The sequence below is a fragment of the Squalius cephalus genome, assembly GCF_949319135.1.
Source record: "Squalius cephalus genome assembly, chromosome: 1".
NCBI lineage: Eukaryota > Metazoa > Chordata > Actinopteri > Cypriniformes > Leuciscidae > Squalius > Squalius cephalus.
The window spans coordinates 25,494,695-25,508,654 of record NC_137122.1 but is presented as its reverse complement, the minus strand read 5'-3'; the positions used below and the strand labels follow the sequence as shown (position 1 = coordinate 25,508,654).

Below are 13,960 nucleotides of genomic sequence, written 5' to 3'. Positions count from 1 at the left end.
TATCATATTATTGTATAAAAATATATATTCTTTTTCTTTTATTCTTTGTCCATATTTACAACAAGCCTGCCTGAAGAAGAAGGTATTATAAATACCGAAACGTCGCGATTGTTTTTCTATTCATTTTATTCTGTTTATTTCATTTTATATAATTTTTACCCTTTCACACTTTGATTGCTTAATTGAGATACTTACAGGTTGGAAGTCTTTAGAGGCCGTGTGAGACAAAGAAATGCTCCACGATACAGACTACTAAGTTACACTACCACAAAAAGCGTCCAAACTTTCCAAAAGAGCTTCCATGTTGCGCCAAAATGCTTAACTTGACGTTTCCATGACAACAGTCCGAGTTGAGCTTCCGGATCACGTCTTTACTGTAGTTTGTTTTCTCTTTTGCAGCACTTCATAGTTTTTATTGGAGAAAAACTATAATCGGATTGGAGTAGGGCATATCGAGAGATTTTATTGTTATATAGTTTTAATACAGATGTAAAATGGACTGTTAAACGGCCCATAATGGTTATTACGTTCTTAAGGAAACGATAGGCTCACAAAAAAACCAGCCCAAATCACAGACATGGGGATTCGCACGGGACTGGTATTATCAGAGGACCCCTGTGTTGGCCGAAATACGGTAGGTAATTTTCGGTGGAATTTTTACAGACATTTTTACAGACATGGCAGATTCGCACGGGATAAAAATCACAGACGACCTCTGTGATTATTACAAATTACCGGAGGTCCCTAGGTAATACTAATCCCGTGCGAATAGGGCTTAAGATGAAATCAACTGAAGAGAAAAGAAGACATTAAATCTGTGAAGATCTCAGCAGAGGAGGATTAAACAACTCCACAAACAGCATTACCAGCTTCACTTATTAAAATGGTAAATGGACTGCATTTATATAGCGCTTTCACAGACCCAATGGCCACCAAAGCGCTTTACAATATTGCCTCACATTCACCCATTCACTCACTCATTCATACACCGACGGCGGTGTCAGCCATGCAAGGCGATCCAGCTCGTCGGGAGCAGCTGGGGTTAGGTGTCTTGCTCAAGGACACCTCGACACTTGGTCAGGTGGAACCGGGGATTGAACCACCAACCTTTCGGTTTGTAGACAACCTACATGAACCACTGAACCACTGCCGCACCACTTATTACTAACCAGACTGACTTTATTTCTGTCAGACGTCTACAGAAGTTTTTATTGAGAATTAACAGAGGTTTAACTCTGTTTCATTTGAAGTCACCATAACAGTGAATAGTGTTTCCATTAGTTGGGCTCTTAACTCTTAATATGTCTTTTGTCTTTTTTGGCTGCTGTGACAGTGTGTTTGTCAAACACATTTGCAGCAGCAAAGAAAGCTAAAGTGAAATGAGATCAGGTGATGATGGTTATATGTTGGTAGTTTTAAAATCATCATGAAATAACCTGTTTCATTGATGTCTTTGGAATCTAACAATTGTGTTGTTCCATTAATATATTCACATCACAAACCCTGTGTTACTGCAGCATGAGATCTAGCAATATTATAACAATATTATCTAGATAAACAGATTAATTCAGAACATCAATGAAAAGCTACTAATTCACAACAAAAACAACAGCAAAAAAATAAAAGCAAATATTTAGAATCAAACAAAATTATAGGACAATTCAGCTGCATAATTTATTCATGTTGCAATGCATGCTGGGAGTTTTGTACTACGCTGGTACCCAGCATGCATTGCAGCAAAGTACTTTTGATTGTCACCATTGTTGAGATTCATACGCTGATTGTTGATGTCTCTGCGTGTCATATGAAACTGACTTTTTCGTGTTCGTGTTTGTTAAAGTCTTCTAACTTGTTGTTAAAATATTGCTAGATCTCATGCTGCAGTAACACAGGGTTTGTGTTGTGAAAAAATATGAAAGTTTGTATCAGTGATTTCAGGCCCAAACATAAATGATCACATTCATCTAATCTTTCCTAACGATCCGCTAGCTGCCCGCCGCATAAGCATGCCGTCAAAAAAAACGCGTCTCTGTAGGCAGCCTAGGCTCTGAGATCTGCACACAAAAACAATTGGTTTCACCACCACTCAAAACCAAAATAAATGGTGTTCCAACCAATCACCGACAGGGGGAGGGTGTTGTTTTTTTGCATGTAAACGTAGCCACTGAGAGTGCAACCATTGCATAATGATTCCCAGTCAGGTACTGGACCAAAATAGACACTATATTGAACATGTAGTATAATCGTGTAGTGCACTTCTGTATGTGCTATTGCTGTGGTTGTTTTTGTTGTTTGTGTTCATAGCCTACTTCACAAAATTCAGTGCTCAGTTTCCCACCACTGTGCAAATGACAATAAGACTTATGACCTTTGGCAAGAACTGCAATTACTGCTGAGGGCAGTAAGATAAGAATTTTATTTATTTTTTCCAAACATCTCCACAAAATTGTTATTTGAATCGTTCATTCATTTAGAGGAACAGGCATAAAAATAGTTGAATCCCTTGATTCACATCCCTTGTCTTGGTGTATGAATATTAAACTATATTCACAAGTAAAAATCAGTGCCAAAGTTCCATCCATCCATCCATCTTCTACCGCTTATCCGGGGCCGGGTCGCGGGGGCAGCAGTCTAAGCAGGGATGCCCAGACTTCCCTCTCCCTAGACACTTCCTCCAGCTCTTCCGGGGGGACACCGAGGCGTTCCCAGGCCAGCCGGGAGACATAGTCTCTCCAGCGTGTCCTAGGTCTTCCCCGGGGTCTCCTCCCGGTGGGACATGCCCGGAACACCTTCCCGGGAAGGCGTCCAGGAGGCATCCGGAAAAGATGCCCGAGCCACCTCAACTGACCCCTCTCGATGTGGAGGAGCAGCGGCTCTACTCTGAGCTCCTCCCGAGTGACCGAGCTTCTCACCCTATCTCTAAGGGATCGCCCAGCCACCCTGCGGAGAAAGCTCATTTCGGCCGCTTGTATCCGGGATCTTGTCCTTTCGGTCATGACCCACAGCTCATGACCATAGGTGAGAGTAGGAACGTAGATTGACTGGTAAATCGAGAGCTTCGCCTTGCGGCTCAGCTCCTTCTTCACCACGACAGACCGGTACAGGGACCGCATTACTGCAGAAGCTGCACCGATCCGCCTGTCAATCTCCCGTTCCATCCTTCCCTCACTCGTGAACAAGACCCCAAGATACTTGAACTCCTCCACTTGAGGCAGGAACTCTCCACCAACCTGAAGCGGGCAAACCACCCTTTTCCGACTGAGAACCATGGCCTCGGATTTGGAGGTGCTGATTTTCATCCCAGCCGCTTCACACTCGGCTGCAAACCGTCCCAGTGCATGCTGGAGGTCCTGGTTTGATGAGGCCAACACGACAACATCATCCGCAAAGAGCAGAGATGAAATCGTGTGGTCCCCAAACCTGACCCCCTCCGGCCCCTGGCTGCGCCTAGAAATTCTGTCCATAAAAATTATGAACAGAACCGGCGACAAAGGGCAGCCCTGCCGGAGTCCAACACGCACCGGGAACAAGTCTGACTTACTGCTGGCAATACGGACCAAGCTCCTGCTCCGGTCGTACAGGGACCGGATAGCCCTTAGCAAAGGGCCCCGGACCCCATACTCCCGGAGCACCCTCCACAGGCCGCCGCGAGGGACACAGTCGAATGCCTTCTCCAAATCCACAAAGCACATGTGGATTGGTTGGGCAAACTCCCATGAACCCTCCAGCACCCTGTAGAGGGTATAGAGCTGGTCCAGTGTTCCACGACCGGGACGAAAACCACACTGTTCCTCCTGAATCCGAGGTTCTACTATCGGTCGGATTCTCCTCTCCAGTACCCTGGCATAGACTTTCCCAGGGAGGCTGAGAAGTGTGATCCCCCTATAGTTGGAGCACACCCTCCGATCCCCCTTCTTGAAAAGAGGGACCACCACCCCGGTCTGCCAGTCCAAAGGTACTGTCCCCGACCGCCACGCGATGTTGCAGAGGCGTGTCAGCCAAGACAGCCCCACAACATCCAGAGACTTGAGGTACTCAGGGCGGATCTCATCCACCCCCGGTGCCTTGCCACCGAGGAGTTTCTTGACTACCTCGGTGACTTCAGCTTGGGTAACGGACGAGTCCGCCTCCGAGCCCTCAGCCTCTGCTTCCTCAATGGAAGACGTGACGGCGGGATTGAGGAGATCCTCGAAGTATTCCTTCCACCGTCCGGTGATATCCCCAGTCGAGGTCAACAGTTGCCCACCTCCACTGTAAACAGCGTTGGTAGGGCACTGCTTCCCCCTCCTGAGGCGCCGGACGGTTTGCCAGAATCTCTTCGAGGCCGACCGATAGTCCTTCTCCATGGCCTCACCGAACTCCTCCCAGGCCCGAGTTTTTGCCTCCACAACCACCCGGGCTGCAGTCCGCTTGGCACGTCGGTACCCATCAGCTGCCTCAGGAGTCCCACAAGCCAGCCAGGCCCGATAGGACTCCTTCTTCAGCTTGACGGCATCCCTTACTTCCGGTGTCCACCACCGGGTTCGGGGATTGCCGCCTCGACAGGCGCCTTACGGCCACAGCTCTGAGTGGCCGCGTCGACAATGGAGGTGGAGAACATGGTCCACTCGGACTCAATATCTCCAGACTCCCTCGGGATCTGGTCGAAGCTCTGCCGGAGGTGGGAGTTGAAGATCTCTCTGACAGGAGATTCGGCCAAACGTTCCCAACAGACCCTCACAGTACGTTTGGGTCTGCCGAGTCTGTCCAGCTTCCTCCCCCGCCATCGGATCCAACTCACCACCAGGTGGTGATCAGTTGACAGCTCCGCCCCTCTCTTCACCCGAGTGTCCAAGACATACGGCCGGAGGTCGGATGAAACGACCACAAAGTCGATCATCGACCTCCGGCCTAGGGTGTCCTGGTGCCATGTGCACTGATGGACACCCTTATGCTTGAACATGGTGTTCGTTATGGACAAGCTTTAACTAGCACAGAAGTCCAATAACAGAACACCACTCGGGTTCAGATCAGGGGGGCCGTTCCTCCCAATCACGCCCCTCCAGGTGTCACTGTCGCTGCCCACGTGGGCGTTGAAGTCCCCCAGTAGAACGACGGAGTCCCCAGTCGGAGCACTTTCCAGCACCCCTCCCAGAGACTCCAAGAAGGCCGGGTACTCTGCACTGCCGTTCGGCCCGTAAGCACAAACGACAGTGAGAGACCTATCCCCGACCCGAAGGCGTAGGGAAGCGACCCTCTCGTTCACCGGGGTGAACTCCAACACATGGCGGCTGAGCTGGGGGGCTATAAGCAAACCCACACCAGCCCGCCGCCTCTCACCATGGGCAACTCCAGAGTGGTGAAGAGTCCATCCTCTCTCGAGGAGTGTGGTTCCAGAGCCCAAGCCGTGCGTAGAGGTGATCCCAACTATCTCTAGTCGGAATCTCTGAACCTCACGCACAACCTCAGGCTCCTTCCCCGCCAGAGAGGTGACATTCCATGTCCCTAGAGCTAGATTCCGCGTCCAGGGATCGGGTTGTCTAGGCCCCTGCCTTCGACTGCCGCCCGATCCACTTAGCACCGGCCCCTTACGGTCCCTCCTGCAGGTGGTGGGTCCACGGGAGGGTGGCCCCATGTCGCTGAGGCTAAAAGTCAGTGCCAAAGTTGACACCCTTAATGTCAGAGGCCTGATAGAACAGAAATAGAGATGAGCTCATAGTTGTGGTTTGGTTTGATCTTTTTCAGCTCAGTGGAATTTAGTGACTTCTGCTTCTTAACTTACAAAGTTATAAATGCAAATACTATTATTACAATAAAGATCCATTAACACACAAAAATATTAATTATCATATTGGAAAACTGATGCTCTTTAGTTTGGTACTGAATGAATCATGACAACATTTCAGTAGGACACTTGCCTGATATTTTTTGAAAACTCGTTACAAGATTATCAAGTTTATCAAAAGGTTTTCTGTGACATATGAGGTACATTTGTATGTCTTTAATCTGTCATTATGTTCCTAATGATCTGACTGTATGTATCAGGAAGTCTTGGTGCTTTAACTCAGTCAGTGTCTTTAACCGTCAGTCATTATTGGGTCAGTATGGAGCTCAGCAAACTTCCTCTTGTGCTCTGTGAGTATTATTTCCTCTGTATATGTTTCAGTGGAATTGCAATTATATTATGAATAGGATCAAGTGATTTGGTGTTCCTGGATTTCTTTTGCTTTTTTTTTCCATGCTGCTCTCAGAGTTTCAAATCCAGCTCTAGTCCATTAACTATGAGTGAAAGATGAGCTTGAGAGATTAAGTGTGCAGATAGTGGAAATAATGCTTATTTGTAATAGTGTTTGTTGAATCAGTTGACAAGTGTGCATGGTTATTGTCTTTGTTGACTTAAGTAGATATAGTATATGCAGTAAGACGTGTGTCTTCAGTCTTCTGCTTCTGTTCTCTTAACTGTAAATTACAAAAATCTGTAAAATATCTATCAGATGTGTTCATATTTATCTGGACACATACTGTATATGCAGTCCTTCACAAAATATATTATCCTGAATTATACTTAATAATTTTCTCTGATTTCAGAATGTTTTTACAAAAAACTCCCAGGTTCTTTAAACTGAAACCCAATCAAAACTCAACATGGACAAAACTATGAAGGTAATATGATATCATAAAGAATTGCATGCACAGGTTAAGATTTGTGAAAGTGTACATAAGATTGCAAGCGTAAATCAAATTTGCATGTGCAAGAGAAGATTTGTAAAGGTGTAAATCGCCTTTCAAGTGTATAAGAAAAAAATATTTGCAGCATTTTACTGTTATTCGTAAGTGCAATTCATGTATTGTGAAACTGCAGCTTCATGCTAACACAAAATAAATATGATCTGTATTCTTCTGACTTCCATTTTTCCGCGCTTACACTTTTGGCACGGTTTTTGCACACAAATACGGCCAAAAGTAGGATTGCAGGCCTGTGAACAGCAATTTGCAACCGAAAGCAACAGAGTCAGGAACTGCAAAACAGATTAAATGTGTAAAATAAAACTTTGTGTAAAAAAATTAACTGTTGCAAATGTCTAAATGGCTTGTTGTGTGCATGGGGCAAAAAAAGTTCCCGAAATAACCCGATTTGAGTCTTTTACCTGCGCTTCCAGTTTTGGCACGATTCTCTCACTCATTGAGTTTTGCAAGTGCAAAGACGAGGGCGGGTCCACCTTCATCATGTAGCCAATCAAATGAGCTTCTCTCTGACTCTCGATTTACTCTTATCTGATTGGTTCAATAAACACGCCAGTCACCAGAACACATCTTTATTCTTCATTTGGCTCAGAAACGTTCTCATTGCTGAAATGGTACTTTTAATGCACACATACATGTTAAATAAATAAATAAACAAATAAACAATTTTCGGTTGCAAATTGCTGTCCACAGGCTTGCAGTGCTTTTGGCCGTATTTGTGTGCAAAAACCATGCCAAAAGTGTAAGCGCGGAAAAATGGAAGTCAGAAGAATACAGATCCTATTTATTTTGCGTTAGCATGAAGCTGCAGCTTCACAATACATGAATTACACTTACGAGTAACAACAAAATTGCTGCAAATATTTTTTTCTTACACTTGAAAGACGATTTACACCTTTACAAATCTTCTCTTGTACTTGCAAATTTAATTTACGCTTGCAATCTTATGTACACTTTCACAAATCTTACCCTGCGCATGCAATTCTTTATGACATCTATTACCTTCATACTATATTACCTTCATACTAACCAAGCTTTTTAAACATTTGAGCAAACCCATGTGATGAAATTGTGAACAAACTTTGTAACAATCTTTTAACAATATCTTTATCTACACTCATACGATCTAAACCAACTAGACAAACCATAAAAGAATGAAAGTTGAGCATGAAATGATGGTCTTTGACAAGCAAACGAAGGAGAATAGCTTTAAATGTGTATCACTAATGTAAAATCAACAGTTGATCAGCTCCATGTTCACTGTAATGAGTTTTTTCTCTGTGTTTTTAGTGCTGATTTGCAACATCTACTCTGGACAAACTGAAGGTGATTATATTTGAGCTGTGTATTTCATCACATAAGTGATTCTGCAATAAATGTTACAATATACGGTGTGTCAAGAGTTTGGAAACATTTTTTTTTTCAAGTCTCCCATGCATTTATTTGATAAAAAAATAAGCAAAACAGTGATATTGTGAAATATTATTACAATTTAAAGTAACTGTTTTCTATATGAATATACTGTAAAATGTAATTTATGCAAGGATCAAAGCTAAACTTTCAGCATTATTTCTCAATTCTTCAGTGTCACATGATCCTTCAGAAATTATTCTGATATGATGATATGATGCTCAAGAAACATTTCTGATTATTATATCAATGTTGAAAACAGTTATTGCTGTTTAATATTTTTGTGGAAACAAAACCATTCAAACATTTGATACATTAAGATAAAAAAGAGAGAAATTAATAATTTAATGTTTTCAACATTTGTAATAATAATCGGAAATTATTAGAATAAGAATGATTTCATTAATGGTTTCCAGTGAACTACAGGAACACACACTCAGTTTTGTTACTGAGTCTGACAAATACTCCTGTTATGTAACAGAGACTGAAGGATCAGGCATTTTACAACTGAGTAATGAAGGTCCCAGAGCAGTTTTAAGTGTTTCTCCTCAGAAGTGGTTGACTGAAGGAGATCCAGTGACTCTGAACTGTGAGGTTAACAGCTCTTCTACAGGCTGGACATTCAGCTGGTTCACTGTAATTCTCTCATCAGGTATTATAATGTCCTCAATGCGATAACATATAAATTAACTGGTTTTATCAAAAACATTATTATAAATAATTTCCTTTAGTGATCATCTGCATATTCTCACTTAACACAGACTTGAGTGATCGCTATGAGCAGCTCTCAGACAGCAGCAGAGGAGCTGGAGGAAAATACACTGTCAGTTCTGTTGCTCTGAAACACACAGGAGTTTATGTGTGCAGAGCAGAGAGAGGAAAACCAGCCTATACAAAATACAGCAACACACAACCACTGTGGGTCACTGGTGAGTTCACACTTACCTTAAGTGATTGATTCATCTTTAATAAAGACCAAACATTTCCAAATGATATCTGTAATGGTCTTGTCAGGTGTTTCTCCTCCAGTGTCTCTGATCATCAGTCCCAGCAGAACTCAACACTTCACATCTGACTCTCTCTCTCTGAGCTGTGAAGACCAGAGTAACTCTGATGGATGGACAGTGAGAAGATACACTGAGAGTTGGGGGCTGACAGATTGTTCATCTTTACACCAGGGATCCCAAACAGGATCTACATGTACAATCAGCTCCACCAGCACATTAGACACTGGAGTTTACTGGTGTCAGTCTGAATCTGGAGAGAAATATCATCCTGTTAATATCACTGTACACTGTGAGTCTATGTTTCTGTATTTATTCATTTCACTGCCAGTTTACAATCAATGCATGAAGCAGGATGATTTAACAAGAGCAGATACTAATGTAAGCAGCCAGAACATCATAACAATACACTAAAAACACTCAGAAACCAGTGCATAGTGGAAAACTAAAAAGGTCATTTTTTATTATTATTATTATGTTACCATGTTGTTCATGAATTGAATGTTTTCTCTATTTCTGTAGCTGGTGTGATTCTGGAGAGTCCTGTTCATCCTGTGACTGAAGGAGAGACTCTGACTCTATGCTGTTTATATAAACATACATCCCCATCAGTCCTCAGAGCTGATTTCTATAAAGATGGATCACTCGTCCAGAATCAAACTACAGAGATGATCATCCCGACTGTCTCAAAGTCACATGAGGGTTTCTACTACTGCAAACCCCCAGAGAGAGGAGAGTCTCCCAAGAGCTGGATCTCAGTCAGAGGTGAGCAGAGGTGGGTACCCAGCCAGCACAGTCACCTGGGGCCCAAATGGGTTTGACCTGGGCTATCTAACTGGGACCCAGCCAGTTTTGTCCTCGGTTTCCATGTTGGCCCCACATGGGTTTGCCCAGATGAAATGAACACTGCTTAGTGTGCACAGTACAGGCTGTTTAATGTAACACTGAATCGGTGTTGGAGGTAATGAGATAATTAGGTGATTGAATAATGATTGTGCATTATTGACGAACACCTGCTGTTAACAAGCAGATTCACTGAAGGAAAGAGAAACACAAGAACTACTCCCAGCCACAACCTTGGATGAAATCAACTGAAGATAAAATACATCAAATCTCTCAAGATCTGATTAAACAACTCCACAAACAGCATTACCAACTTAATTTATTAGTAACCAGACTGACTTTATTTCTGTCAGACATCTACAGAAAAGAATTAAGAAGAGGTTAAGATGTTGATTATTTATTTGAAAGTAATAGTTTGATTTGATGTTACCATTGTGGCGATCAGTGTGTGCTTTAGTCAGGCTCTTGACTTTTCAACATTAGTTTTTCTCTGGCAGCTGTGTCTGTTTGTTATGATGAGAACAGCAAGAGAAAACATAGTCAGATGCTGTAAGCTGATTGATGATAAGAATATAATCATCATATAGTAGCTTAGCTCATTGATTATGTGTGAGGTTTATGTTATTCATTTTGTTTTATTGTTGTGATTCTGCAACGAGAGAATAATATAATTTAATTAGAACGTCTATTATTTTTAACACACTATTTACATATTTCGGGCTCCCCCTAATCTTACTCACACACAGACATCAAGAATCAGCATATGAAACTCAACAATGGTGACATGCTTCATGGTGCAATGCATTCTGGGAGCCATGGATAAGTTTCGCATGATACACCCAGAATGCATTGCAGTATGAATGTCACCATTGTTGAGATTCATATGCTGATTCTTGATGTCTGTGTGCAAGTAGAACTTGCTGTAGTCCAACATGTGTAAATGGTGTTTTAAAAATCATTTGATGTTCTGATTGAACTGTTCTGATTAAACTGTGCTGGATCTCTTGCTATAGAATCACAACAAAAAAACAAAATTAATAACATACTACCCGTATAAACCTCACAAATAATCAATGAGTTAAGCTACTATATGATGATTATATTCTTATCATCAATCAGCTTACAGCATCTGATTATATTTTCTCTTGCTGTTCTCACCATAACAAACAGACACAGCTGCCAGAGAAAAAAAAACTAATATTAAAAACTCAAGAGCCTGACTAAAGCACACACTGATCGCCACAATGGTAACATCAAATCAAACTATTACTTTCAAATAAGTAATCAATGTCTGACAGAAATAAAGTCAGTCTGGTTTCTAATAAGTGAAGCTGGTAATGCTGTTTGTGGAGTTGTTTAATCCGATCTTGAGAGATGTAATGTATTTTATCTTCAGTTGATTTCATCCAAGGTTGTGGCTGGAAGTAGTTCTTGTGTTTCTCTTTCCTTCAGTGATTATGCTTGTTAACAGCAGGTGTTCATCAATAATGCACAATCATTATTCAATCACCTAATTATCTCATTACCTCCAACACTGATTCAGTGTTACATTAATCAGCCTGTACTGTGCACACTAAGCAGTGTTCATTTCATCTGGGCAAACTCATGTGGGGCCTACATGGAAACCGAGGACAAAACTGTCTGGGTCCCAGCTAGATAGCCCAGGTCAAACCCATTTGGGCCCCACATGGCTGTGCTGGCTGGGTAATCAAGGGGGCAAAGAGTAGAAGTCCTGCCATATGTTTATTCCACCCATAAACTCAGTCAGCTGATTTCACTAATTAGTTCTCTCTCCTGTCTGAATTAGCAAATCCAGGTGATTGGAACAAAATACTGAGGAGGACTTTTACTTTCTGAACCTGGACTTTACACCTCTGCATAGCAATGCCACATGTCAGCCAAGAGTAAAGAAATAAACCAGAACTGGACCTTATCGAAGCCAAAAAATCTGTTTATATTAAATATGGAGTAATTTCAGCCACAGCCTCAGATGAAATCAACTGAAGAGAAAATAAGACATTAAATCTGTGAAGATCTCATTAGAGGAGGATTAAACAACTCCACAAACAGCATTACTAGCTTCACTTATTACTAACCAGACTGACTTTATTTCTGTCAGACGTCTACAGAAGGTTTATCTTCACAGATTTAATGTCTTATTTTCTCTTCAGTTGATTTCATCTAAGGCTGTGGCTGAAATTACAATTTTTTGGTTACGATAAGGTCCAGTTCTGGTTTATTTCTTTGCTTAGGGTTAGGGTTAGACATGGCTGACATGTGGCATAAGTCCAGGTTCAGAAAGTAAAAGTCCTCCTCAGTATTTTGTTCCAATCACCTGGATTTGCTAATTCAGCAGGAGAGAGAACTAATTAGTGAAATCAGCTGACTCAGTTTATGGGTGGAATAAACATATGGCAGGACTTCTACTCATCGGGCCCTGGATTTCCCACCTCTGGAGGTGAGAGTCCATGAAACTGTGAGCTGATTTATTTCTTCATATGCCCTCGTTCAGATATAGTGCATGATAAAGTGCTTGTGTCTCTTTTTCAGGGTCTCATTCATACTCTCAGATCTCTGTCCTCCACACACTCACTTCTGTTCTGGCAGCTTGTCCATATCTGCTAGTGACAGTCGTGCTGATTTACAAATGCTGCAGAATGAGAGGTAAAACACCCGAGTGATTTATTAGAAGTCATTGTTATCATTATATGTCATTTACCAAACATTCAGTCAAAATAACCATTGATATTATGTGATGTCACATTTGGCTTTGCTCACTGATGGTTTGTTCTTTGTCTTGTGAAAACTGCTTTACAAATGCTGAATTGTATAACTTGGTTAATTTAATATACTTAAAAGATGATAGTAGTTCATAAAAGCAATAAAAAAAGAAAAACTAGTAAATGCTGTGTGTATTTAACAGTTACATGAAGAGGAAGACATTTTAATATGAAATTAATTTGTTGTGACTGTCAGAAAACTTCAGCGTCTTCCTAGAATCTCTCAATATCTTATTCACAAGCTCAGGCAGAGCATTATTACTGTAAAAGTCAAGTTTTGGGAGTGACAACTTCATATAAATGCAGGAACGAATCTCCTTTATTATTTGTGTGTGTGTGTGTGTGTGTGTGTGTGTGTGTGTGTGTGTGTGTGTGTGTGTGTGTGTGTGTGTGTGTGAGAGATACAGGAGTCACTCCTGATTCACAGTGTCTAACATTTGGCATGTTACGGTTGTTAAAGTCAACATGAACCAGATTTCCCAACCCACTTTACTTCCATTGATTGCATTCTCAATTGATTTTATACATCAGAAACTGATTGTAAAAAGCAGGTTAAACTGTGGAATAGCCAAGAAAGGGTACATTTTCATTTAATCTTTACTTTAACAAGGAACATGAATGTTAACCTGTTTAACCTGTTTGGTTTTTCTGTTTTTGATCAATAAACTATTATTGGTAATATGGATCAGACCATCGCTTTAGCATCACAAGTACATCCCTGTCTTCTCACAGTTTCAGTCCCACAATCCCATTGGCCAAATTATTTTCCTCTTTTAATATTTATATTTTGTTTTAATTACAATAAAATGCCTCTCTTAAGCCTGACATTTTGTTCTGCTTTATGTAATACTGTGCAATAATTTACAATATAAGGCTTGTGTGATATTTGCATGATTCACATTATAACCACATGAACACACTGTCATTTGTATGTTCCTGACTTGTATTGCTGCAGTATTTCATATTTTAATTGTTTACTTTTCTTAATAAAGAAACAGCCTTTTTTAAATATTCTGGATCTGACTCTTTGTCTTGCAGTGCCACAAATAAAAGCAGAAGAATTGTGAATCAAGTTTTAATCTCTCAATATTGGACTTTGCAACATAAAACTACTTCAATCTACAGAAATTATTACATTTATGGAGAGAATAATAATATAACTATATTTAAACAATTCTTGAACATGCCTTTTTTGTGTAG

The 13,960-nt window shown here is 41.4% G+C and overlaps 1 protein-coding gene across 1 annotated transcript; it reads left to right on the top strand.

Annotated features, from left to right (window-relative positions):
- Window positions 1–6,083: 6,083 nt before the first annotated feature.
- On the top strand, window positions 6,084–12,661 carry LOC307171427 (Fc receptor-like protein 5; the record flags this gene model as incomplete). The annotated part of the gene is made up of 7 exons (XM_079893033.1): window positions 6,084–6,114; window positions 8,014–8,049; window positions 8,615–8,785; window positions 8,865–9,062; window positions 9,148–9,429; window positions 9,660–9,902; window positions 12,531–12,661. The coding sequence occupies 7 exons, from the start codon at window positions 6,084–6,086 to the stop codon at window positions 12,659–12,661; spliced, it is 1,092 nt and encodes a 363-aa protein (XP_079749159.1).
- Between the last annotated feature and the right edge of the window lie 1,299 nt (window positions 12,662–13,960).